Source organism: Phragmites australis, chromosome 3 (assembly GCF_958298935.1).
Source record: "Phragmites australis chromosome 3, lpPhrAust1.1, whole genome shotgun sequence".
NCBI lineage: Eukaryota > Viridiplantae > Streptophyta > Magnoliopsida > Poales > Poaceae > Phragmites > Phragmites australis.
Genome location: NC_084923.1, coordinates 13,728,093 through 13,751,341, shown reverse-complemented (window position 1 = coordinate 13,751,341; position 23,249 = coordinate 13,728,093). Strand labels below are relative to the sequence as shown.

Below are 23,249 nucleotides of genomic sequence, written 5' to 3'. Positions count from 1 at the left end.
CTGGACATGCCGGTGAGATGGAACTCTACTTTCTTGATGCTTAAAAATATTATACCATATAAGAGCACATTTGGTGTGTTTATTCATACACATTACCATCAGCATGGGGGTCAAACTTTACTCACGGAAGCGCATTGGTATGTTGCTGAAAGGATACTGGAGTTTCTTGAATTTTTTTATGATTCAACTGTGAGTTTATCAGGAGTTTATTATCCAACATCTTGTTTAGTAGTGCATAATATTGTTGAAATTGCTACTCATTTAAACAACTATGAAAATGACAATCTTTTAAGAGATTGTGTAGTTCCTATGAAATCTAAATTCTTAAAGTATTGGAAAGAAATTCCTTTGTTATACGCTTTTGCCTTTATTTTAGATCCTAGAGCTAAAATTGCAGCTTTCTGTAGAGTTCTCGCAATTCTAGGTGATGCTCTTGGCCATGATTATTCTAATTATTATACTAATGTTCGTTCTAAGTTATTCGAAGTTTATAGTAAATATGAAACAAAGTATGGCGGAGTTCGCCTGCAACGACCTCCACTAGCACCCACAACAAGTAAGAAGACGACAACGTGGGGGAAAATATTTGGTGCAGGTTCTTCATCAAGAAGTTCAGACTCTTCGTCACGATCGTCTACGGGCACCGGAATTCCAACATCCGGAGGGGAGCTAACTACCTTCATCGACAGTGACGTTATCAGCCACGAACAAGAAAACTTCAACATACTGCAATGGTGGCATGAGCACAAGACGAATTATCCAGTCCTTTCACTGTTAGCGCGAGATTTGTTAACGGTTCCTGTATCTACAGTTTCTTCTGAGGCTACCTTCAGTCTTACAGGAAGGATAATCGAAGAGAGAAGAACAAATCTGTCAAGTGAGATGGTTGAAATACTCACCATAGTAAAGGATTGGGAACAAGCTGAAGCACGAATGCAACACACTGCAGAAAATACTGAGCTTGAAGAATCATTCCAAAATTTGTATCTAGATGCTGATGAGAACGTGTAATTTTAAATTTTCTGAGCTATGTTGTACTCTTTTTTCCTTTGCTAGAAAGGTTTTTAATGAGGCAACCTATCAATAAAGCTCATTTTTAGAATTAATCATGTGCCCCTATTATTTCTAAGTTTTTTTATTCATGTTTTTTGTTTATTTTTTTAAAATACCCCCCGCGGCCCCACCCCCACCTACCTCTCCTCTCATCCCTATAAATACCATCTACTCCATCTCAAACTCCACCCTGCCCATCCATCTCTCTTTTCCTATTTGCTAGCCAAGTAGCCAGTATTCACTTCACATCAAGAAACTAATTCCATATTTCAATTCATAGATCAAGGCGCCGAGAACTCAGGTGCATGGTCCCAAGTGTGGCAACATTTTGAAAAGGTCTTCAAAGAAATTAACGGGGAACAGGTAAGATTTGCTAAGTGTAATATATGCAGTATAGAAATAGGTGCCAGATCTTCACATGGAATGGGACACTTGAGGAAGCATATGAAAAATTGCAAGCAAAATTCTGGGGTTTCTAATGAAACCATGTAATTTTCGGAGCATAATCATTGGTTGTACTCTTTTTTCCTTCTAGTAGAAAGGTTTTTAACGAGGCAACCAATCAATAAAGATGTTATGTATTTATTTTCCATATTTTTTATTGTTGTTTGGATTTTTTTAGCTATTATTTTTTATTTTTTCCTATTTTTTTGAGTGGAGACGGGCCCAACGTGCCTCCACCGTGCCGGCCGGGCCCGTCGTGCCTTCCCGTGCCGGCCGGGCCCGTCGTGCCTTCCCGTGCCGACCTGGCCCGTCGTGCCTCCACCGTGCCGATCGGGCCCGTCGTGCCAAACGGGCCTATCGTGCCTCCACCGTGCCGAACGGGCCCATCGTGCCGAACGGGCCCATCGTGCCGGCCGGGCCCATCGTGCCTACCGTGCCGTGGGCTGGCCCGACACGGCACGGTGATAGTTGGGCCGTGCCGTGGGCCGACGGCTCGGCACGCGGGCCGGCATGGCACGGCCCGTAACAGTAAATGGGCCAATCGGGCCGTGCCGAGATGGGCCCGTGCCGGGCCGGCCCGATTGGCCCATTTGGCCATCTTTAGTTGCAACCCTCAGCTGCTCCTGGGACGTCTCGGGTGTTAAATAGGATAGGTCCTCTAATCTGTTTCTAGTGTGGTATAGGACGCCCACGCGTGTCTAAGACGTAAGTGAGATGTGTGGATGGTGCGCGTATATCTTAAAAAACTTTATATGCCTAGATACGATTAGGGTTAAAAAACCAACGGTAATCAAGTAAAAATTACGATAACCGATCATCTTAGCCCAGTTCGGTTTCAGAAACCGAACGGTAATCGAATTTGAATTAAAAAATTCGAAAAATAAAAAAAATAAAAAAATTCAAAAAAAATCTTAAAAAAAAACTAGACACAATTCTAAGACTTTCTGTGATTTTTTTTTTCAAAAATAATATCATTTGCATCATATTCTATAGGAAGAAAGGTTAAACAAAAATATTGAAATGTACGGCTCAGTTATTAACTCATGTTAAGAAAAAGTTTAACAAGCATATATTTCTTGTGTAAAACGTATCTTAAGAGAATCTTTAAAATTAATTTCACTTTATTTAGTGTTTTATTCATTTTTCTATGATTTTTACAAAGTTCACAAACATAAAGTGAATATGTTAAGAAACAACACTGTAATTAACTTGTTCATGCCTATTATTATTTTTTCTACGTAAATCATTGTATAAATGAACTAATAAAAGTATTTTCACTAATTTTTGAGGTATGATGGGTCAGTTATAAATTAATCTAATCACAATATATTTACACAATCCTACGTGTTACAATAACTAATTCATGAGTTCTTGTATTTTTAAAAAACATATGATCATGTAAGAAGACTAACAAAATTAGTTTCTTAATTTTTAAATTAGCAAAGAGTAAACTATGTATTTATCTCAGTTTAACAATGTAACACCCTACTTTACCACTAAACCTAATTATATGAAAATAGAAAATTTTGGCAACATTTCCTATATAGGGCGGTATAACTGACCACAAGAAAAGATCACAGGCAGACAAAATATGATATAACCAGCATATATATAGAAACCTTCACGACGCTACCAGCGTCTTACCACAACATATATCAAAACAAACGGCAACCCACCAAAAAAACACAACTTATATACACCGGAAGAGCTATCGGCATTATGATGAGGGCGTGTGTGCAACTACCAAGATCCATCCCCAAAAAGATGCACGTCAGCATCTAAACATACCTGTAAAAGATTTAACAGGAGGTGAGACGAGCTCAGCAAGTAACAGCTATGAATATAAACACGTCTCACTTAGATCAAAAGTATTTGGGAAAATAAACATTCTTCTCACATCAACCAGAAAGAAACACATGGTTTAAAAGAGATTATCATTTCAGAATATTTGTCGAGAAAGTAACGACAAACTTCAACCCAGTCTCCCACAAAATATGGCATTCAACTCCCAGAAATCTGTATTCTCCAGATATCATAAAAAAATGTATGAATGCCATGATGCAACTGCATTTGAGAGCTGGACGATGCCAACATCTCATGCAACTCCATGTACTGGTACGAATCACGCACGATGGCAGTGATCGGCCTTTATCACCATATGAAGTGCATAAACGCATATGTATGCATGTGAATTGACGTCAATTCTTAATTTCCTTTTGAATGACTTGTAATAAAAACCACAACTGATTCATTAAGACAAAGGTACAATCCAAATCAATAAGAAAAGCATGGATTTAAATAATCAAATGCAACATCATCCATGATTTGAATGAATTTGAAAAATGCCATTATTTGCAAAAGAAGTAAGACATGAATATAAACATAGCACGGAATCACACCCCCACGTTACTTGCCTTTTACCAAAAGCGATGAAGAAAATTCGATCAAGAACGCCCGGAAGTAGTACCACCTGTACAGGTATATTATTAGCACTAAAACATATTTAAAACATATAAAATATGAAGCGTCAACCCTACGTCGGAAAACGTCGCGTCTACGCCTATATTCCGGACAACTGAACAGACAATTGTATCACATGAAATGATACACTATTTCTAATTCAGAGTCGAACACTATTTCCAATTCAGAGTCGAACTAAAATTCTCATTAATTAGACTTTGCTCCGATGAACGAATTAAATACTTCGACTCGGATGTCGTATCTTCGAATCAATAACGATTATCGAAACGAATCATACTATTGATCACATGAAATGATACGACACAAATTGATTGATTTGATTTAATCAAACCACAATCGTCCTGGAATTACCGAGAAATCGCCTTCGAAAGATTGACGACGAATCCGACGAAAATCCGAAATTTCCAACTTTTCCTTTTTTTTTTCCTCTCTTTTTTTCCCCTTTTTTCCTTTTCTCTTTTTTTTCTCTTTTCTTTCCTTTTCTCTTTATTCCTTTCTTCTTCCTGGGTCCTTTGCTCAGCGCTGGCTGCTGCTTCGGCCGGCTAGCTTCCTTCTCGGTCAGAACACAGGGAGAGAGAGAGTGCGACAGCCGGCGGCGGCGCACGGCAGCGCCCGACGGCAGGATGGCGACAGCGCGCGGCGGCGACGCGCGCAAGCAGCAGCGGCGACGGCGGCTCGGCAACGCGCGGCACGCGCAGCAGGCGCGGCGGTGCGCAGCACGGCGGCGCAGGCAGGCCGGCGACAGGCTCGGTGCAGTGCGCAAGAGAGAGAGAGAGAGACGCGAGAGAGAGAGAGAGAGTAAAAAGAGAACACAGCGCTCGAAAGCTCTGGATGGGTCGGGGTGACGACCGATCCATCCGGCTTTATCTGTTGTTTGTTTTTTTTAAATCAACGAACGGTCTAAATTTATTGGGCTTGCTACGGGTCACAAAGTGACCGGAACGGACATACGAATAGCAAAATGGGTTCGTCTCGACGAGATGAACGCAACCACGGTCTCCGATCGTCCATACGAGCAACGGATCAAAAAGTCAAATTTTTGGTCAAAAGTCTTTTATTTTTTCTCCAAAAATTCGGTATTACATTCTCCCCCCTTAAAGGAATTCGTCCCCGAATTCTGCCGCTTCCATAGCAACTATGGAACGGAGGTAAAATATTTCAAAACTTATGACTCACCAGTCTCAAAGAGCTCAGGATACTCCTTGCGCATTTTTTCTTCAAGTTCCCAAGTTACTTCTCGTTCTGTTTGATTTGTCCAAAGGACTCTCACAAATTTGATAGTTCTCCTTCTCATGACTCGCTCGGAGGAATCCAGAATACGTACCGGGTGGCACTTTACGGTCAGATCTTTCTCTATCGTGATTGATTCAACATCAATTTTATGCTCAGGGTCTCTCAGATATTTTCTTAGCATAGAAACATGAAAGACATTATGTACTCCACTCATTGAGTCTGGTAATTCAAGACGGTACGCCAAACTGCCTACTCGGGCTGTGATTAGAAATGGACCAATGTACCTCGGGTTAAGCTTCCCAGAGATACCAAAACGTACAACACCTTTGGTTGGCGATACTCTGAGAAGAACATAGTCACCAACTGAAAATTCTAGGTCTCGTCTCCGGATATCTGCATAGCCTTCTGTCGACTTTGAGCAGCCAACTGGTTCTGACGTATTTGGTGCACCTTTTCTGATGTTTGCTGAACCAAATCCGGACCAAGTAATGATCTCTCTCCAACTGAATCCCAACACAAAGGGGAAACACACTTTCGGCCATACAAGGCCTCAAAAGGAGCCATCCGGATACTTGCTTGATAGCTATTATTATAAGCAAATTCTGCTAAGGCTAGATGGTCTTCCCAATTGCCTTTCCAAGATAGGACACAAGCACGAAGCATGGCCTCCAAAGTCTGAATAGTCCGCTCTGACTGACCATCCGTCTGAGGGTGGAAGGCTGTGCTAAGAGAAAGTTTTGTGCCCAAGGCACTTTGCAAACTCTACCAAAACTGAGATACAAATTTGGAATCCCGATCTGAAATGATCGATTTTGGCACACCATGCAACCTCACTATTTCCCTGATATACAAGGGAGCCAAATCATATGCCGAACTGGTTGTCTTCATAGGGATGAAATGTGCAGATTTGGTAAGCCTATCCACGATAACCCAAATAGCATCTCTGCCTCGAGGTGAACGAGGAAACCCAACAATAAAATCCATAGTGATATGTTCCCATTTCCATTCTAGAATTTCTAAGGATTGCATTAATCCTGCAGGTCTTTTATGTTCAACCTTTACTTGTTGGTAGACACCACAAGCTGCAACGTACTTAGCAATATCTACTTTCATCCTTTTCCACCAAAAATTTTGTTTTAGGTCTCGATACATTTTGGTTTCACCTGGATGAATCGTATAAGGAGTCCGGTGAGCTTCTCTCAATATATCCATTTTCACATCTGCCTTCTGTGGTACACAGAGACGGCCTCTAAAGCATATTGCACCATGCTCATCCACACTAAACTCTTTTGATTTTCCTGCTGAAATTCTCTTTTGAACTTCTAAAAGAAGGCCGTACACGTTCAGGTATAGCAGATTGGATGATCATTTGAGTTTCTTTCTGCACAGTGCCAGCAAAGCAAAAAGATATCCCCATCCGATCCAATTCTGAATGTAAGGACATTATTGCTTTAGGTACACCTGTTCTGCTAAGGGCGTTAGCTACCACATTTGCTTTTCCGGGATGATACTGAATCGTCAGATCATAGTCTTTGATTAATTCTAACCATCTTCGCTGTCTCAAATTCAGATCCCTTTGAGTGAAAATATACTTGAGACTCTTATGATCAGTGAAAATATCACATGACTCACCATACAGGTAATGCCTCCAACTCTTCAAGGCAAAAAGCATTGCAGCCAATTCTAAGTCATGAGTGGGATAATTCTGTTCATGAGTTTTCAATTGTCTGGAAGCATATGCAATTACCCGACCTTCTTGCATAAGCACACAGCCAAGTCCGATCTGAGAAGCATCGGTGTAAACTGTGAAACGCTTACCACTCTCGAGCAAAGCCAAAATAGGAGCATTCACCAACTTATTCTTTAAGGTTTGGAAACTGACCTCACATTCATTAGTCCATACAAATGGAACGCCCTTTTGAGTAAGTCTAGTCATATGTTTTGCAATAATGGAGAAATCTTGTACGAAGCGCCGGTAATAGCCAGCGAGTCCAAGAAAACTTCGAATCTCTGTCACATTAGATGGTTTTTGCCATTCTAATACTGCAGCAACATTCTTTGGGTCCACAGTAATACCATGCTGATTAATAACATGACCAAGAAATGCTACTTCTTCGAGCCAAAAGGCACATTTCTTTAGCTTCGCATAAAATTTATTCTTTCGAAGAGCCTCCAACACTAAACTGAGATGCACCTCATGTCCCTCTTTTGACTTGGAATAAATCAATATATCATCGATGAAAACCACCACAAAGACATCTAGATATTCATGGAGCATCCGGTTCATGGCTTTCATAAAAACAACAGGGGCATTCGTTAGTCCAAAAGACATAACTACATATTCAAAATGCCCATACCTTGTATTGAAAGCCGTCTTCTCAATATCCTCATCTCGGATTCACAATTGATGATAACCCGATTGCAAATCAATCTTCGAAAATATCATAGCGCCCCTCAACTGATCGAAAAGATCATCAATACGAGGTAGAGGATATTTATTTTTGATTGTCACTTGATTAAGCGCCCGATAATCCACACAAAGCCTTTTAGTGCCATCTTTCTTTTCCACAAATAAAATAGGGGTAGCCCAAGGTGACGTACTCGGTCTGATAAATCCCTTAGCAAGGAGTTCATCTAATTGCTTCTTCAATTCTATTTGTTCCATTGGAGCCATTCGGTACGGAGTCTTATAAATAGGTTGTGTACCTGGAATCAACTCAATACGAAAGACTGTTTCTCGTTTAGGAGGTAATCCTGGAAGCTCACTAGGAAACACATCAGGATAACGACACACTACTGGAATATCTTCCACGCGTAGAGTGACATCCTGTCCTTCAACCAATGACCAAAGAGCACCAGATTTCCACATCCTTCGGTTAGGGAAAATCCTGCACAACATGGAAAGTGCATATAGCAAGGCCTTCCCTTGGAAAACAATCTCCATTCCTGATGGAGCTCGCAAGGTGATGATTCTCAAAGAACAAGAGATAATGGCTTGGTACTGGGCAAGCCAATCCATACCAAGAATAACATCGAAGGACTCTAAATTGATCATCACCAAGTTAGCTTTGAATTCCTCATCTCCAATATTTATAATACACCCCGGGCAAACAAAAAAACTGGATATAAGACCACTGGGGGAGTTAACTACCACAGATTGCCCAATTTGTTGTACTGATAGTCTCGCTCGTCTAACGAAGTCTACCGAGACAAATGAAAAGCTAGCTCGAGAATCAAATAAAATATGTGCATCAAAGGAGTCCACGGGTAAGATACCTGTCACAACGTCATTATGACCTCCGGTCTCAGCACTAGGCAAAGTATATAACCCAGAAGGTGTCTGAGATGAAGAGGTTCCTGCAGTGTGGGAAGAAGATGCCCCAATCATCGGCAGTGTCGGTGTAGAAGTTCCCTGAGGAAGCATAGGCTGATGTGACCAGTAAGGCCCAGTGGGAACTGTAGAAGGAAGATAATACTGCATCGGTGGAGCCATCGGGCCAGTAATGACTGTAGGAGTAGGAGTAGCAGCCAATACATGTGCTGATCCTTTAGCTGAAGAAGAAACCCCAGAAGAAGAAGATACTGGTTCCCACTTGATACGACTGTTCGGGTTTCTGCGACACACCACATCCTTGTGGCCTGGACGACCACATACCGAACAGTTCCCCTTCCAAGAACATTCACTTTGCATATGTGAATCACCACACTTGAAACACACCAATCCAAAACCAAGTTTAACCACTGTACAGAATTGGGTACTGGTGCCTGGAGGATGCATCTGAGAGGATCCACCATGGTATGGTTGGTGACGTTGTTGTCCCTTGTACTTCTTATGGATAGGACCACCAAAACGACTCTTCTTCTCTTCTGATCCTTTATGCTGATCTGCTCCCGATGTCTTGCGAATATCATCAGTGTAAGATTGCTGCAACTCAACACCAGAAGCCTGTTCAACCATAGAGCGAAAATCTGTAACAGGAAAAGCACCAAGGACATGATGGATAAAAGGCTTCAAACCCTGTCTGAAACGTCTGGCCTTCTCTGCATCATCGTGGGCTACATGAGGTACAAAACGCACAATTTGATTAAAGCCCACTTCATACTCTGCCACTGATTTCTGACCTTGTGTATAGTTGTTTAAGTCAGTTTGCATTTTATCCAGAAAAGTAGCTGGATAAAATCTCCTCTCAAATTGCCTGACAAACTCAGACCAGGTAAGATCCTCATGGGCAACAGTCCTAGCTGACTGTACACCTCTCCACCAGATCTGGGCTTCTCCCTTCATCAACTGTATCACATATCTAACCTTGTCTCGAGGCAACACATCAAAAGCATCCAGCTGCATTTCTATATAAGCAAGCCAATCTGCAGCCTGAATTGGAGTCCCTGATCCATCAAAAGAGTCTAATTTCATACTGACCCATTCACGGAGCGTTACCCCACTAGTAGCACCCCCTTCAGGCATCTCCCATGCCACAGCTCTAGCAGCAGTAGGAGTATTTGGAACAGCCTGCCTCAAAGCTCTTAGCTCTTCTTGTATCTCCTTCATAGTGGTCATTAGCTCCGCTTGACTGATACTTCCTGTTTGAGAGGACTCAACCTCAGCGGCTGATAATTGCGCATCACCACGACCTGGGACTGCTGTACGACTACGTCCTGCCTCGATACCTCGACCACGACCTCGCAACTTTGGCGGCATAGCTACAAACATCACAACGGATAAGTAAACAAGCACTAAACTGCAAACATACTTCAAACAAATGAACTAAAGGGAATATAGCGGAACAAGACATATGAAAGATATGCAAACCCTTTCCCATCCTACATGTGCATGTGTGTCAAGTTATTAACTTCTTACCCTAGAACCTAAAGTCTAGACTCTGATACCAAGCTGTAACACCCTACTTTACCATTAAACCTAATTATATGAAAATAGAAAATTTTGGCAGCATTTCCTATATAGGGCGGTATAACTGACCACAAGAAAAGATCACAGGCAGACAAAATATGATATAACCAGCATATATATAGAAACCTTCACGACGCTACCAGCGTCTTACCACAACATATATCAAAACAAACGGCAACCCACCAAAAAAACACAACTTATATACACCGAGAGAGCTATTGGCATTGTGATGAGGGCGTGTATGCAACTACCAAGATCCATCCTAAAAAGATGCACATCAACATCTAAACATACCTGTAAAAGATTTAACAGAGGGTGACGATCGATCCATCTAGCTTTATTTGTTTATTTTTTTTAAATCAATAAACGATCTAAATTTATTGGGCTTGCTACGGATCACAAAGTACCCAGAACGGATATATGAATAGTAAAATAGGTTCGTCTCGACAACATGAACGCAACCACGGTCTCCGATCGTCCATACGAGCAACGGATCAAAAAGTCAATTTTTTTTTCAAAACTCTTTTATTTTTTCTCAAAAATTCGGTATTACAAACAAATACATTTTTTAATAGAAAATTTTGAACTTTTTTATCATATAGATCATGTTACAAAGAAACTAACAAAATTTGTTTCACTTTAAAACTCAAATGAATTAGTTTTTGATTTTACAAGATTGAGATCATTTTTAGATTTTTTGTTAAATTTCACTAAAAATCGAAACAACCACAATTAAAAAAACCACTCAGTAACCAATCCAAACCGACCGATTACTGAGCAGCTAAAATTCCGATTTTTCCATAAATTCAAATTTTACCAAATAAATTTTATCCAATTTTTTTTAATTTTCGACATAAACCGGACACTAACAAGGTCACTGGATCGATTTACTCGACAAAGATCAGAGCGATAACACTGCGGTGCAGCAAGTACACACAAGGTAGTTTTTTTGTTAACACAAGTGATACGTTTAGCAATAGATATGAAATTGCAATGAGTTAACAGGGCAAAGGTTCTATAACTTAAATGCTCAAAACTTAACATTGTTCACGTCCCCTGCCAATTCCCGAGTACCAAATACCTAAGCAACAACTTTGGCATCAAAACTATGATTTCCGAATACATAGGGAGCCCTTAACCAAAACATTCGGATTCAAAGAAATGAAATGGAGATATCGAAGGCATCAGCTTCATGCGGTTTCGGTCACCGGGTACTCAAAGACAACGTCTTTCCCACAGAGCCTACGATAAACTGCAGTGAAAGTCTCCAGCTTGTATTCGGTGTTGTTCCTCTCCTTTGGGTCCAAGAAGATCTGAAAGAGCATCACAAGATGTTCAGTAACTCTCCTTTGGATCCAAGAAGAACATCACACTGATGTGCAAAATGTTGCTCGACTGGCTGGCTTAATCTTAAATTATATTAAAAATATGCCAAGCAAATTCATAATAATAAAAGCTGAGACAAAGTTTACTTGCATATGTACTTATATGGAGATAGTATCAGTGAATAACAAGTATAGCACTGCTGATGCAGACATGCAAGTTAAATGTTTCAATAGCTCATATGACAGTTAGATTATCATAACAAAACAAGATAATAAAAACTAAGGCATATACCTTGATGATCTTGGCACCATCCAAACGATATCTGACACGCTTCCCCACAATCTCAGCTGGGTAGACAACATCCTCCAAGACTCCATCATGAACAGCAGTAAGAGTCCTGGTGCGAGGGCGCTGAATAGCAGAACCCTTCTTGGGCGGCCTCACAATCCTTCTTGTCGCAACAACTACCACATCCTGTATGAAGTGAAAAGTATGATCAATCCAAGTCTTCTGATGAACTTGATTATACAATTACAGAGAAGCATATTAGCATACTATTATTTAGCCAAAAGTTTCATCAGCATCTGATATTACACAAAGAATGTACTCCTTATCTTGCATATTCTGATCACTTTGGAACAAATGATGCAAAGAAGGTTAAATAGGACCACAATTGCCTTGACATAAGTTAGTAATAGGTAGAGTTCATAAGGGTCCTGCAGTGTAGGCTCACCTCAAGATTAGGTTAGCGATAAGTATTTTTGGACAAACAAGGAAGTTAAAAGCAAATATTACACGGTTGGTAAAACAGGGAAAAAACTACTGGCTTTTTCCAAAATTAAAACTTATGCATGTGCTACAGAAATCTACTAGTAGGAACATGAGGTGCTAAATTTGGTGATCCATTTCCCAATACATCTCAAACATGGACTACATATGCTGTCTGAAGTCTTGCGCCCAACATTCCAACATTCCGAGAACAATAAGTTCGTTTAAGCAGCAATAACTATACAATCGTAAGTAATCTAAGCACCGCAGTGGCTCACCTTGCCACTGAACTTCTTCTCCAGCTCCCTGACAAGCCTGACGTGGATCTTCCTGAAGCCCTTGCGCAGGCGGTAGGGGACGTGGATCACCACAGCCTTCCTGTTCCCGGTAACATCCATCTGGCTGGAACGACACAACCATCACCACCACATGTCAGCCCATTTCAAGTTCTCAACAAGTGCCAAAAGGCAAGCTTAATCCTCATCTCAAGACCGATAGAGATACTAGATAGGAACAAATGGCTGCTTACATTGCATTGTTGATGTAGAGGTCCTTGAGGTCGCTCTTCAGCTCCTGGTTGCCGTTCTCCAGATCAAAGAAAGCCTGCGAGACAGCAACAAGCGCAGACATATCACACACCGAGACATCCACACACACAGCAGCTTCAAGAAAGGCAACGCAAGAACGGCACGACGCTGAGGCGTGAGACGAGATGGCAGGGCGCTCTCACCTGGGCGACAGAGTCCTCGAACTCGGAGGGCTCGAGGCCCTTCTCCTTCTGGATCTTCTTCCTCGCGGTGTACATCTTCCCTTCCTTCACCGGACCCTGACGCAAGAAGACACGATCCGGGGAGCGCAGATAAGCGACAAGCACGGTGAGACTAGCGTTGGTGGATTCGGAGGCGAAGATTACCTGAGCGCCAGGAAATGTGGGAGAAGCGAAGTGGAGGCGCCGGCGGTAGGGTTTGGAGGAGGAACTGGTGGCTGCGCTTGGGGTGGTCTTATAAAACCCTAGCCTCGGGTGTGGGCCGACGAGGACGGATGGAATGTCAGACGGGCCGCGTATTTAGGCCTGTCCTTATGGCCCAATTAGAAATGGATGGTGAGGCACGGTGACTCGTGGATCGTCGGCTCTGCTCTGTGGGCTTCAGATGAACCAAATCGAGCGCCGGAGGACCAAGAAAACTCTAGCAATTTTTAGCTTTTCCGTTCTATTTACATAGTGTGAATTTGGCTGGATTCGAATAAGAACATGTCGTGGTAAAAGAGAGATCTTACCAAATGTGATACTTGCTACGATTATTTTGCCGCATGCGCCTACTCACCTGCACCGTTAACTTCCAACGAGTTCAACGGGCGTTTATTTATTTTACGTTTGCGTCGACAGATTGCAGTGGCGACCTTAAACTCTGTTCACTGTGGACCGGACACTTTCATCCTATCACAACTAATTGTGGCTTGGATTCAACGATACAAATGAAACCATGACTTTTTAAGTTAAATTAAAGCCTTGAAGAACAGTTGATTTACTCAAGGAAGATCAGCATGATAACACGCTGTTACGTGCAAACAGATGAATCATTTTTCTAACACAGGCATTGAACACGTTCGGCGATAGACACGAAATTGCAACGAGTTAACCGGGCAAAGGTAATGCTCAAAACATAACGTTGTCCAGGTCCACAGCAAATACCTAAGCAACAACTTTGGAAATCAAAACTTTGATTTCTCAAGTACACAGGAAGCAAGTAGCCTCAACCAAAACATCCAGATTCAAAGAAATGAAATGGAGCCTGTGGTTTCGGTCATCTTCATGCGGTTTCGGTCATGGGGTACTCAAAGACCACGTCTTTCCCACAGAGCCTGCGGTAGACTGCAGTGAAGGTCTCCAGCTTGTATTCGGTGTTGTTCCTCTCCTTTGGGTCCAACAAGATCTGAAAGAGCATCACAGGAAAATGTTCAGTACCTCAGAAAGCCCATCACATTGATGTGTCAAACGCTACTTGACTGGTTGGCCTAACCTTAAATTATACAAAAAAATGGCAAGAAAATTCTAGATAACAAAAAATGTGACACGGTTTCAGTATTAGTAATTCTATATGTAGAGATAGTATCAGTGAATTTCAAGTATAGCACTAAGGATGTAGTGACTGATGCCTGTCAAATGCTTCGGTTATTCATTGGGCATTTAGATTATGAGAAGAAAACAAGATAATAAAAAAGCAAAGCATATACCTTAATGACCTTGGCACCATCCAAACGATATCTGACACGCTTCCCCACAATCTCAGCAGGGTAGACAACATCCTCCAAGATTCCATCATGAACAGCAGTCAGAGTCCTGGTGCGAGGACGCTGAACAGCTGAACCCTTCTTGGGCGGCCTCACGATCCTTCTTGTTGCAACAACTACCACATCCTGCGTGAAGTGAAAAACCATGATCAATTCAAGTATTCTGATCCGAACCTGATTTTACAATTACAGAGAAGCATAGTATTATCAAAGTCAAAAGTTTCTACAGAATGACTTAGCACTGTAGACTTGTAATACACGTAAGCTTCATTTTCTATATTCTCATCAGTTTTGGAGCAAATGGTGCAAACAAGGTAGAATAAGACCACAATACCCTCTAATAATAACACAAGCACAAAAAATAATCTAGTAAGTGGATGGTAATAGTAGAGTTAATAAGGGTCTTTCAGTGTAGATGAACCTCAAGAATAGGTTAGTGAAAAGTAATTATGAACAAATAATGTATTTAAAAGCAAAAAGTATTTGCAAATCAGATGAAGCTTGTGTGTATTACAGGTCTACAGTGCCAACATGCAGAAAAAACCTCAAATCTGCCAAACTTAAGGTCACGAGCAATTACACGGTTAGTAAAACAGGGTAGAAACCTCTGCCTTTTTCCAAAATTAAAATTATGGAACTTTGCAATTAACCAACCAGCATACTAACTAAAGGACATCAAACTTATTTGGCACCTTTTAATCATTTGGCTATTATTATCAGGTAATTGAAGAGGATAGGTCAGGGCAGTTAATGGCTCACTAATCATTTAATCAACATGTTTTAAGTACCAATATACTCAACCAACTCCAAACACTTGAGCATACAGAAATCTACTAGTATGAACATGAGGTAATCTAAGCATGGCAGTGGCGCAATCAAGCATAAAAAATTCACCTTGCCACTAAACTTCTTCTCCAGCTCCCTGACGAGCCTGACGTGGATCTTCCTGAAGGCCTTGCGCAGGCGGTAGGGGACGTGGATCACCACAGCCTTCCTGTTCCCGGCAACATCCATCTGGCTGCACAGACACAACCATCACCACCACACGTCATCACATCTCAACAAGTACAATACCAAAAGGCAAGCTCAATCCTCATCTCAAAACCAGGAGAACTACTGGATAAGAAAAACGGCTGATTACACTGCATTGTTGATGTAGAGGTCCTTGAGATCGCTCTGGAGCTCCTTGTTGCCGTTCTCCAGATCAAAGAAAGCCTGCGAGGTAGCAACCAGCGTAAACACATCACACACCGACACATCCATACACACAGAACAATTCAGAGAAAGGATAACATCACACACCGATCCATCCCTACACACAGAGCAGTCCAGAGAGAAGGCACGCAAGAACAGCGCGACACCGACACGTGTGAGACGAGAAGGCAAGGTGCTCTAACCTGGGCGACGGAGTCCTCGAACTCGGAGGGCTCGAGGCCCTTCTCCTTCTGGATCTTCTTCCTCGCGGTGTACATCTTCCCTCCCTTCGCCGGACGGCCGGACCCTGCAGCAAGAAGATTCGATTTGGGAAACGCAGATCGACAGCAACGACAACGAGGGAGGGAAGCGCAGGGATTAGCGGTTCTGGACTTGGTGGCGGCGGAGGGGAGAGAGACGGATAGAGAGACCTGCGCGCGAACGAAGTGGAGGCGCCTGCGCTAGGGTTTGGAGGAGGCGTGGGTGGGTACGCCGGGGCGCTCCTACAAAACTTTACAGACCTGGGAGTGGGCCCGATGAGGTTTGGTAGAATGTGAAATAGGCTGCATATATAGGCCCTCGTTTTGGCCCAGTTGATTGTCAGCCCACTTCATTGTGGGCTACGCAGCAACGTTTTTTTAGATTTTTTATTTTTATTTTTCAAATTTAGCAATTTTAAACAGAGTTTGAAAAAATAGCAACAAAAGGCGTTCTGTCACCAGATAGATGATAGTATCATATACACCATAATTTTTCTTCATATTTTTATGACCATTTACATAGCATTTTGAATTTTGCGAAAAATGGAATGCTGTATTTTTTAATTTTTAACTTGTGGCCCGTTCAATGAAAAACAAGTCCATTTTTTTAACATGTCGTCTATTGGAAGAATGATAACTTGTCACATTTTCAACTGATGACAGACATATATTTATACTATTTTTTCAAATGAACGCTTAAAATGCTCAATTTGAAATATAAAATAAAAAAACGCTTTGGACCCGGAAAAGTCTTTCCCCTGATATTCCTTGGCGCCATCGGGGAGGTTTCTGGAAGCCGACGTGACCAACTTCTGAAAAGTCAGACATGTCCGTCGTCAGCCACCGGTTTTTTCAATACGCGCAACCGTGCCATCGACCAACCAAACCAAGCGCAGAGGAAAGAGCCGTCGCTTTCACTCGGCGGTGGAGGGCACATCTTCCTCACCGCTTCTCGCTTTGATCCGGTCGCGTCCAACGCGCGACTCGGTGAGCCAGGGCAGCCTCCCCACTATTCCTTTCTTCTTCGTCTCCGGCTCCGCGTATCTAACAAGCTAACCAAGGAACGGGGCAAGAGACCGCAAGCAGCAGCGGAGAGATCGATCGAGGTGGTACCTCACTTTTGTGCCGAGAGAGTCGGAGAAAGAGAAAGGGGGAGGGGAGAGATGGACGCGATCATGAACAAGGTGGGCACCTACTGGCTGGGGCAGAGGGCCAACAAGGAGATGTCATCGGCCGGCGACGACATCGAAGTCCGTGAGACAAACCATGCCATCCTCGTTCTTTCCCACAGCATGTTCTGCTACGTTTTGTTTGCTCATAGCATTTTCTCTGCTCTGATGAGCGTACATAAAGCTCGTCTTGCTTGCACCCTCTGTTCTCCATGTGCATGCACTGCATCATCACTCTAACAAAGCAGGGATGGGTGAACAGGTTAGAGGTTGTGTATTTTCTTACGGATTTCAGAAGCTAGAACCGTCCTGGTTGGGTCGATTTACTGATTACTACTTGCTGTTTGTCATCAGTTTCATTGTTCCCTACTAGGCAAGTTTACTACTGGGTTGAAACTTGTGAAGGAGGCAAAGTCTTCTCATGTAACCTTGGAGAACAAACTCTGATACCTAACCTTGGATCCTTCGTTCTATCTCTTCTAATCAAGCATCGGCAATTCCGTCGCTAAACAATCTCGAAACTGGTTCGGTTAATTTCATTAGCGCGGGACGATTAGATTGAGAAACAGTAGTAATTCATCGAATCGCCTCCTCTGCTTGTGCAGTTGTGCTGATGCCGATGTTTCTTACTCTGCAGTCGCTATCGACCAGCGTCGGGGAGGGAGCTAAGTGGCTGGTGAACAAGGTCAAAGGTAAGATGCAGAAGCCGCTGCCGGAGCTGCTGAAGGAGCACGGCCTGCCGGTGGGTCTGTTCCCGCGCGAGGCGACCAACTACGAGTTCGAGCCGGAGACGCGGCGCCTGACGGTGCACATCCCGTCCCCCTGCGAGGTCGGGTACCGTGACGGCTCCGAGCTGCGGTTCGACGCCACGGTGTCCGGGACGCTGGGCGAGGGCCGGCTGACGGAGGTGGAGGGGATGAAGACCAAGGTGCTCGTCTGGGCCAGGGTCACCGCCGTCAAGGCCGACGCCGCCAAGGTCCACTTCACCGCGGGGATCAAGAGGTCGCGAAGCCGGGAGGCCTACGAGGTCATCAGGGGCAGCATCACCGTCGAGGAGTTCTAGCTGTTAGCGCGACTCTTAAACGATCTTGCTGCACATTGAGATGGTTACTTGCACAAATAATTACTACTCGTTGCTCGTTGGGAGATTTGTGTGCAGTGTGTGTTTGTGGTTGCAGTGAGATGTTACTACTTGCAAAAATTCAGAACTTGTGGTTACGTATTGTATGATCATATTTGAAGTGAACAACATTTTATGATTAGAATTGAAGCTAACAATGGCGCAAATATTTGTGCTTGATGCAGTGCGAGTGAACGATTACGATTGAACAAGGATTTAGACGATTCTAAAACTAGGTTGTTCACTGAGAGGAGCTGGACAGAAATGCACCGGCAAATTTGCCAATTGAGAAAAAACCGATTACTTAAAAAAAGTAAAAATGATGCACCAGCCGGGAATCGAACCCGGGTCTGTACCGTGGCAGGGTACTATTCTACCACTAGACCACTGGTGCTGTTGTGTCAAACGTGTATTTGAATCTACGTTTATTTATTCATTCCTGAGTTCAAACAGTCTTACAAGGCCCGTTCCGAATTTTAAATTAAAATTACTCGTTCATGTCCATTCCAGCAACAGAAGGAAATTATACGAACAAATTGGCATGCAAACTCTTTGCATTATCAACCTGGCACAGGGTAGGAGGCCATACAGATAGAATTTGCTGAGTGATTCAGATAAAAAATGGGAAAATTTATTCTAGTACTTATTACCTCAACTCGGGCTGGAAATATAATACATTAACTTATCTGGAAAGAAATACAAGGTACAGAAAGATCTTCGTTAGTCAGATTTTGCAGCACATCTCAATTCCACATGGACCGCTCTGGGTCACAACCACACAACAAATGTATCCTGGCGCTGCGTCGTTCTGTCAGCTTAGCGAGTATGCTTCCGTATAGACGTACCCTGACTTCAAGAAAAATACATGGGACTTCAAGAAATCCTCGGACTATTTCCTCCTTTCCTCATTCAACCTTTCGAAAAAAGACTTTGAGGCTTCGTATGTGGACCAACATATCGCAGCCGCAGGTGCATGGAACAGCATTCTTGGCTTCCATCCCCTCACGAGCCCAGCATATCCATCACGCTTTATGATTGTTCTAAACACATCTCCTATAGAGCTACTTGAGAAGCGCTCACAGCCGCACACACCCTGACCACAAAAGTGAGTGTTACTAACTTGAAACTGAAAGCAGATCCATAGCATTCACATAGAACAGACGAAAATTGAAGAAATGGTCCACAGTAAAATTGAATATATGTGGAAATAACAGAATGATGATGACAGGGGCAGCACTGTGCAACAATGATGCTATTTCCATGATACAGATAGAGGCAACTTTCAACTAAACCACAAAACAAGAAGGGTCTAAGGTCCCCATCAGGAAATTTTCGTGTTGATTTAATACCCCAAATGGAAAGCATTTTCATCATGGACACCGAGTTGTGCATTTGCATTTTATATCTCCACAGAAGAATATGCAATATAAGTGAATCGTACAGACGTGCTACGGACCTACGGTACATGGAGGCTCATGTTTGATCGATAAGGGAACACAAATACACACATACAAAGGGGAAAATACAAGCCTTCTTCCCTCAGGACGAACCAAGGAAGTGAATTACCCAAGATGTAGTAAAAACACATATTGTGTTTAGCACATCGTAGCTTACTTTTTTACATTTAACAGAGCTAGACAGAAAAGATTCTCGCAAACTCATACTGGATACCTAGTGCACGAAACAAGTCCAATATTAACCTGAATTTTGGCCAGATCAGTATGGCAACCAACATATGACCAAGGGAAAATGATAGACACAAATACTTCAAATTGGTGGAGATTGCAACCTATAGTGACAACTTTTGAGTTGATAGAAAGAAGATCAAGTATATCTAAACCAGTCGGTTGATCATGTCAAACATAAACAGTATATGGACAATGAGGACAATCAAATGTATCTATAGTAAAACTAATTAGCGTTTAAGGTCCAAAGTTTGATCCACAAAGTTGTCAATTGTGTAACTCATGATTTATAAACTTTTACTTCTGATTTTTAGCAAAAACTGCAGGTCAGCTATTGGCTAATGCTATATTATTTCAATCAAGACAGTGTCAATCAACTATACATCCAGAGTTAACATTCATATGTTTTACTTTTCTTAGCCAAAAATGCCATAGCTCAAAACTAATTCTTACCCCCCCCCCCCCACCCAAAAAAAATGGTGAGCGGCAAGCCTAACCTAAAACCGAAAAGTTGCTTAAAAGATTCCAGCCATAGAAGTGGCGAACTTTAGCATATGCCATATCCACAGCAGTCTCTAAATCGATTTGGAAGCGTACAGATTCAATACTTGTAGCTTTAATAGGATTTTTTATAAGCTGGATCTGTTCTTTTGGTACCAATTTATTAGGAACAGGTAGCTCAGAAAGTTTGCTAGATGCTTTGAAGTTACTGAGCTTGGAGTTCCAGTCTCACTGTTCAGTGGAGGCAGTTTCTCACAACAAAAAAGGTTGCCTTCCTATGTAAATTGGCCTCCAGACTAGTGTTACAGAGCATCCTTAAAACTGCAATCACCACTAACAGATCAAAGGAACACAAAAAAGAACAAACTTGTAGCTTCAATAGGATTTTTTTATAGTTTGGATGGGTGCGGATTCAACACTTCTAACTCAAAAAATGATTTCTTATAATTTGGATCTGTTACATTGGCATAGGGATACGTAGCTCAGGAGTTCGCCAGATGCTTCGAAATTGCTGATGTTGGAGTTCTCTACAGTCTAATTGTACAGTGGCTAGTTTAGCACGAACAAAAATGTTGTCACTATGTAAATGGGCCTCCATACTCTGATATTATAGAGCATCCTTACAACAGTAATAACCGCTGACATATCAAAGGAACACAAAAAATAACAAGATTGACTACACAAATTGTCTCCAATAATCTTGGAGATGAATAGGACAACTAGACGGCATAAAAAGATCCCACCTTTAGCTGGTCAAGACATCGGAATCCACTTGAATCAGCTCCGGTTTTATTACCCAGCATTAATAATCACATCTTTGGTCAGAACGCGAATCCAAATGCATAAGATCCTCACCTGGCACTGCAGTTGCGTCTTGACCACATCGAGCGGAGTGGTGACTGCTGCCGCAAGTGCGCCAGCTGCAGCCCCAGCTGTGGCGTGCACGGCCAGCGAGTCCTCGTCGGCGGCCATGTCCCCGAGCATCCGCTTAGCCGCCTCGTAGGTGGCGAAGTGGACGGCGGTGTAGGGTGCGTTCATCAGGACGGTGGTCCGGTAGGACACGAAGAACGCGCCGGGCCCCTCGTCGCGCAGCACGGTGCGGACACAGTGCCCGACGCCCGTGTAGGGGCTGCTCGTGAGCTGCAGCCGCTGCTTGACGGTGTCCATCGGGTTGAACACCGCGTCGCTGGCGACGGTGGCGAACACCCCGGAGGCCGCGTGCGCCGCGGGGTTATTGGGGCCAAGGCGGTCGGTCAGCGCCGACTTGGCGAACTCATAGACGGAGAAGTAGACGGCGTGGGCGGGCCCCGCGCCGAGCGCCATGGCCGGGAGCCCCCGGTAGAGCGCCAGCGCGCCGCCCTCGCCGGCCACGGCGTTGCGCAGGGCCGCCCTCAGCGACACGGCCGGGCGGCACGGCGGCGCGCCGGCCTGCATGTGGGTCTTGAGGGTGTCGACGGGGAACATCGCCGTGTGCTCGACGACGCCGGCGACGGAGCCGGCGAGCATGTACTGCCAGAAGCGGAGGCCGTCGTGGGTGGCCGCGGCGGCGGGGGTGCTAATCACCGGCCTGGGCAGGCCCTGGGGCGACGGCTCCTCGGCGGCGGCGGGCAGGAGGCGGTCGGGGGTGCGGTAGTCGGCGGCCATGGACTAGGGTTAGGGTTTTGAGTGGGTAGGACGAGGGGTAAGGGGAGGCAGAGGAGGCGAGGAGTGGAGGTGGAGGAGGAAATAAAGAGGCGGAGAGATTTGGAGGAGAAGATATCGCCATTCAGGGGGAGGGGAGGAGGAAGAGGAGGTGGTGGTCAAATCGATCTCGACGCATCCTTCATTCCTTCTCGGGGTCACTTGCCCTTCTCTTTTCTGCCCTATTTGATTTGAAATTTATTATGTTTATTGATTTTGATTCGATTTGATTTGCTGTGCATATGCCGGATTAAGATTCCTAATTCTCTCTTCCATTAGTTTAAGAGCAAGAAAAGTAGCCTTTTTATTTCCAGTGTAGAGATCGAGTCATGGTCTAATTCTGATTTGCATACGCGACTTAATTGTTTAGGGCGCTTTGACCTGCCCCTATCCACGTTTTCTATTGCAAGCTGAAACCAAGCGATGACATTTGTATCTGTGACGCAACATGTATGGTGTCCGGATTTCTGAGGATGCATTCGCTTGGACGAAACGATATGGGGAGAAGAAAGACAAGTCCAACATGAGGATCTGCAGGTCAACAGTACAAATTTTTAGCTACTTCTTGCATTGGGATCGTATGATCTGTGAGAAACAAAAAGGAAAACCGGTGATACTGGAGGCTGGTAGCAACTTGGTAATCCATTGCTACCATAGGTTTATTATATTTTGGTGATTACAATACAGTTAATGAAGCTAACTTGATTTGCGAGTATGCAACATGCTATGTGATGTGCTCGGGTATCAAATACATCAGAGGAGTTGCAATTCAAGCTTAAAAAAGAGCTATATAAAGATATAATAACCTATTGTTTAGATAGGTGATCATGATGTTAAGAGCATTATTTAGTAGATATGTTTATTTTCTTATCGTACTATAAAGAGAGGTTTGTGTTTAATAGTTTGATCCAGTGTCTTTAGATTAGTTATCTAGTAGTGATGCACACTAGGTTTAGCTAGTCCTAATAGACAAAGAAATATGCAAGATGCCAAGGAATAAAAGCCATCGAAGCTAAAAAAAAGTTGGATTGAATTGGATAAAGTCATTGTCATATTACACTCACTGGATGTTCTGATGTGAACATCGGAAGGTTTATCGGAAGTTCTAATATGTATCGGAAGGTTTGAAAGCAC

General features: G+C 43.2%; 4 protein-coding genes and 1 non-coding gene across 6 annotated transcripts; 1 reads left to right on the top strand and 4 right to left on the bottom strand.

Moving 5' to 3' along the window:
* Positions 1-11,118: 11,118 nt before the first annotated feature.
* On the bottom strand, positions 11,119-13,260 carry LOC133912295 (small ribosomal subunit protein eS7). Its single transcript, XM_062354960.1, has 6 exons — positions 13,128-13,260; positions 12,945-13,040; positions 12,744-12,817; positions 12,493-12,616; positions 11,738-11,920; positions 11,119-11,433 (listed from the first exon to the last, which is right to left on the bottom strand). The coding sequence occupies exons 2-6, from the start codon at positions 13,017-13,019 to the stop codon at positions 11,311-11,313; spliced, it is 579 nt and encodes a 192-aa protein (XP_062210944.1). The 5' UTR covers positions 13,020-13,040; positions 13,128-13,260; the 3' UTR covers positions 11,119-11,310.
* Positions 13,261-13,829: 569 nt separating this feature from the next.
* LOC133912296 (small ribosomal subunit protein eS7-like) lies at positions 13,830-16,236 on the bottom strand. 2 transcript variants are annotated; one of them, XM_062354961.1, is made up of 6 exons: positions 16,132-16,236; positions 15,904-16,007; positions 15,648-15,721; positions 15,401-15,524; positions 14,450-14,632; positions 13,830-14,148 (listed from the first exon to the last, which is right to left on the bottom strand). In XM_062354961.1, exons 2-6 carry the CDS (start codon positions 15,976-15,978, stop codon positions 14,026-14,028), a joined length of 579 nt encoding a protein of 192 aa, XP_062210945.1. In that variant the 5' UTR covers positions 15,979-16,007; positions 16,132-16,236; the 3' UTR covers positions 13,830-14,025. The 2 variants fall into 2 exon arrangements, with proteins under 2 accessions (XP_062210945.1, XP_062210946.1); XM_062354962.1 differs by having other exon boundaries at positions 16,094-16,150.
* A 598-nt stretch (positions 16,237-16,834) lies between these two features.
* On the top strand, positions 16,835-18,407 carry LOC133912294 (uncharacterized protein At5g01610-like). The gene is made up of 2 exons (XM_062354959.1): positions 16,835-17,210; positions 17,767-18,407. The coding sequence occupies exons 1-2, from the start codon at positions 17,124-17,126 to the stop codon at positions 18,190-18,192; spliced, it is 513 nt and encodes a 170-aa protein (XP_062210943.1). The 5' UTR covers positions 16,835-17,123; the 3' UTR covers positions 18,193-18,407.
* Positions 18,408-18,572: 165 nt separating this feature from the next.
* TRNAG-GCC (transfer RNA glycine (anticodon GCC)) lies at positions 18,573-18,643 on the bottom strand. Its single transcript has one exon. It is a non-coding gene; the product is annotated as a tRNA-Gly (tRNA).
* A 265-nt stretch (positions 18,644-18,908) lies between these two features.
* On the bottom strand, positions 18,909-22,301 carry LOC133912292 (uncharacterized). The gene is made up of 2 exons (XM_062354957.1): positions 21,291-22,301; positions 18,909-19,342 (listed from the first exon to the last, which is right to left on the bottom strand). Exons 1-2 carry the CDS (start codon positions 22,077-22,079, stop codon positions 19,139-19,141), a joined length of 993 nt encoding a protein of 330 aa, XP_062210941.1. The 5' UTR covers positions 22,080-22,301; the 3' UTR covers positions 18,909-19,138.
* Between the last annotated feature and the right edge of the window lie 948 nt (positions 22,302-23,249).

What these genes read in the sequence shown, in the direction of transcription:
- LOC133912295 (XM_062354960.1), bottom strand. Translation starts at nt 13,019, where the DNA reads ATGTACACCGCGAGGAAGAAGATCCAGAAGGAGAAGGGCCTCGAGCCC. An exon ending in TCGAGGACTCTGTCGCCCAG is followed by an intron (nt 12,818 to 12,944) that starts GTGAGAGCGCCC and finishes GCTGTCTCGCAG; the next exon opens with GCTTTCTTTGATCTGGAGAA. An exon ending in AGAAGAAGTTCAGTGGCAAG is followed by an intron (nt 11,921 to 12,492) that starts GTGAGCCACTGC and finishes CACTTCATACAG; the next exon opens with GATGTGGTAGTTGTTGCGAC.
- LOC133912296 (XM_062354961.1), bottom strand. Translation starts at nt 15,978, where the DNA reads ATGTACACCGCGAGGAAGAAGATCCAGAAGGAGAAGGGCCTCGAGCCC. An exon ending in AGAAGAAGTTTAGTGGCAAG is followed by an intron (nt 14,633 to 15,400) that starts GTGAATTTTTTA and finishes CACTTCACGCAG; the next exon opens with GATGTGGTAGTTGTTGCAAC. An exon ending in ATGGTGCCAAGGTCATTAAG is followed by an intron (nt 14,149 to 14,449) that starts GTATATGCTTTG and finishes ATGCTCTTTCAG; the next exon opens with ATCTTGTTGGACCCAAAGGA.
- LOC133912294 (XM_062354959.1), top strand. Translation starts at nt 17,124, where the DNA reads ATGGACGCGATCATGAACAAGGTGGGCACCTACTGGCTGGGGCAGAGG. An exon ending in CGGCCGGCGACGACATCGAA is followed by an intron (nt 17,211 to 17,766) that starts GTCCGTGAGACA and finishes CTTACTCTGCAG; the next exon opens with TCGCTATCGACCAGCGTCGG.
- LOC133912292 (XM_062354957.1), bottom strand. Translation starts at nt 22,079, where the DNA reads ATGGCCGCCGACTACCGCACCCCCGACCGCCTCCTGCCCGCCGCCGCC. An exon ending in AGACGCAACTGCAGTGCCAG is followed by an intron (nt 19,343 to 21,290) that starts GTGAGGATCTTA and finishes TTTTGTGGTCAG; the next exon opens with GGTGTGTGCGGCTGTGAGCG.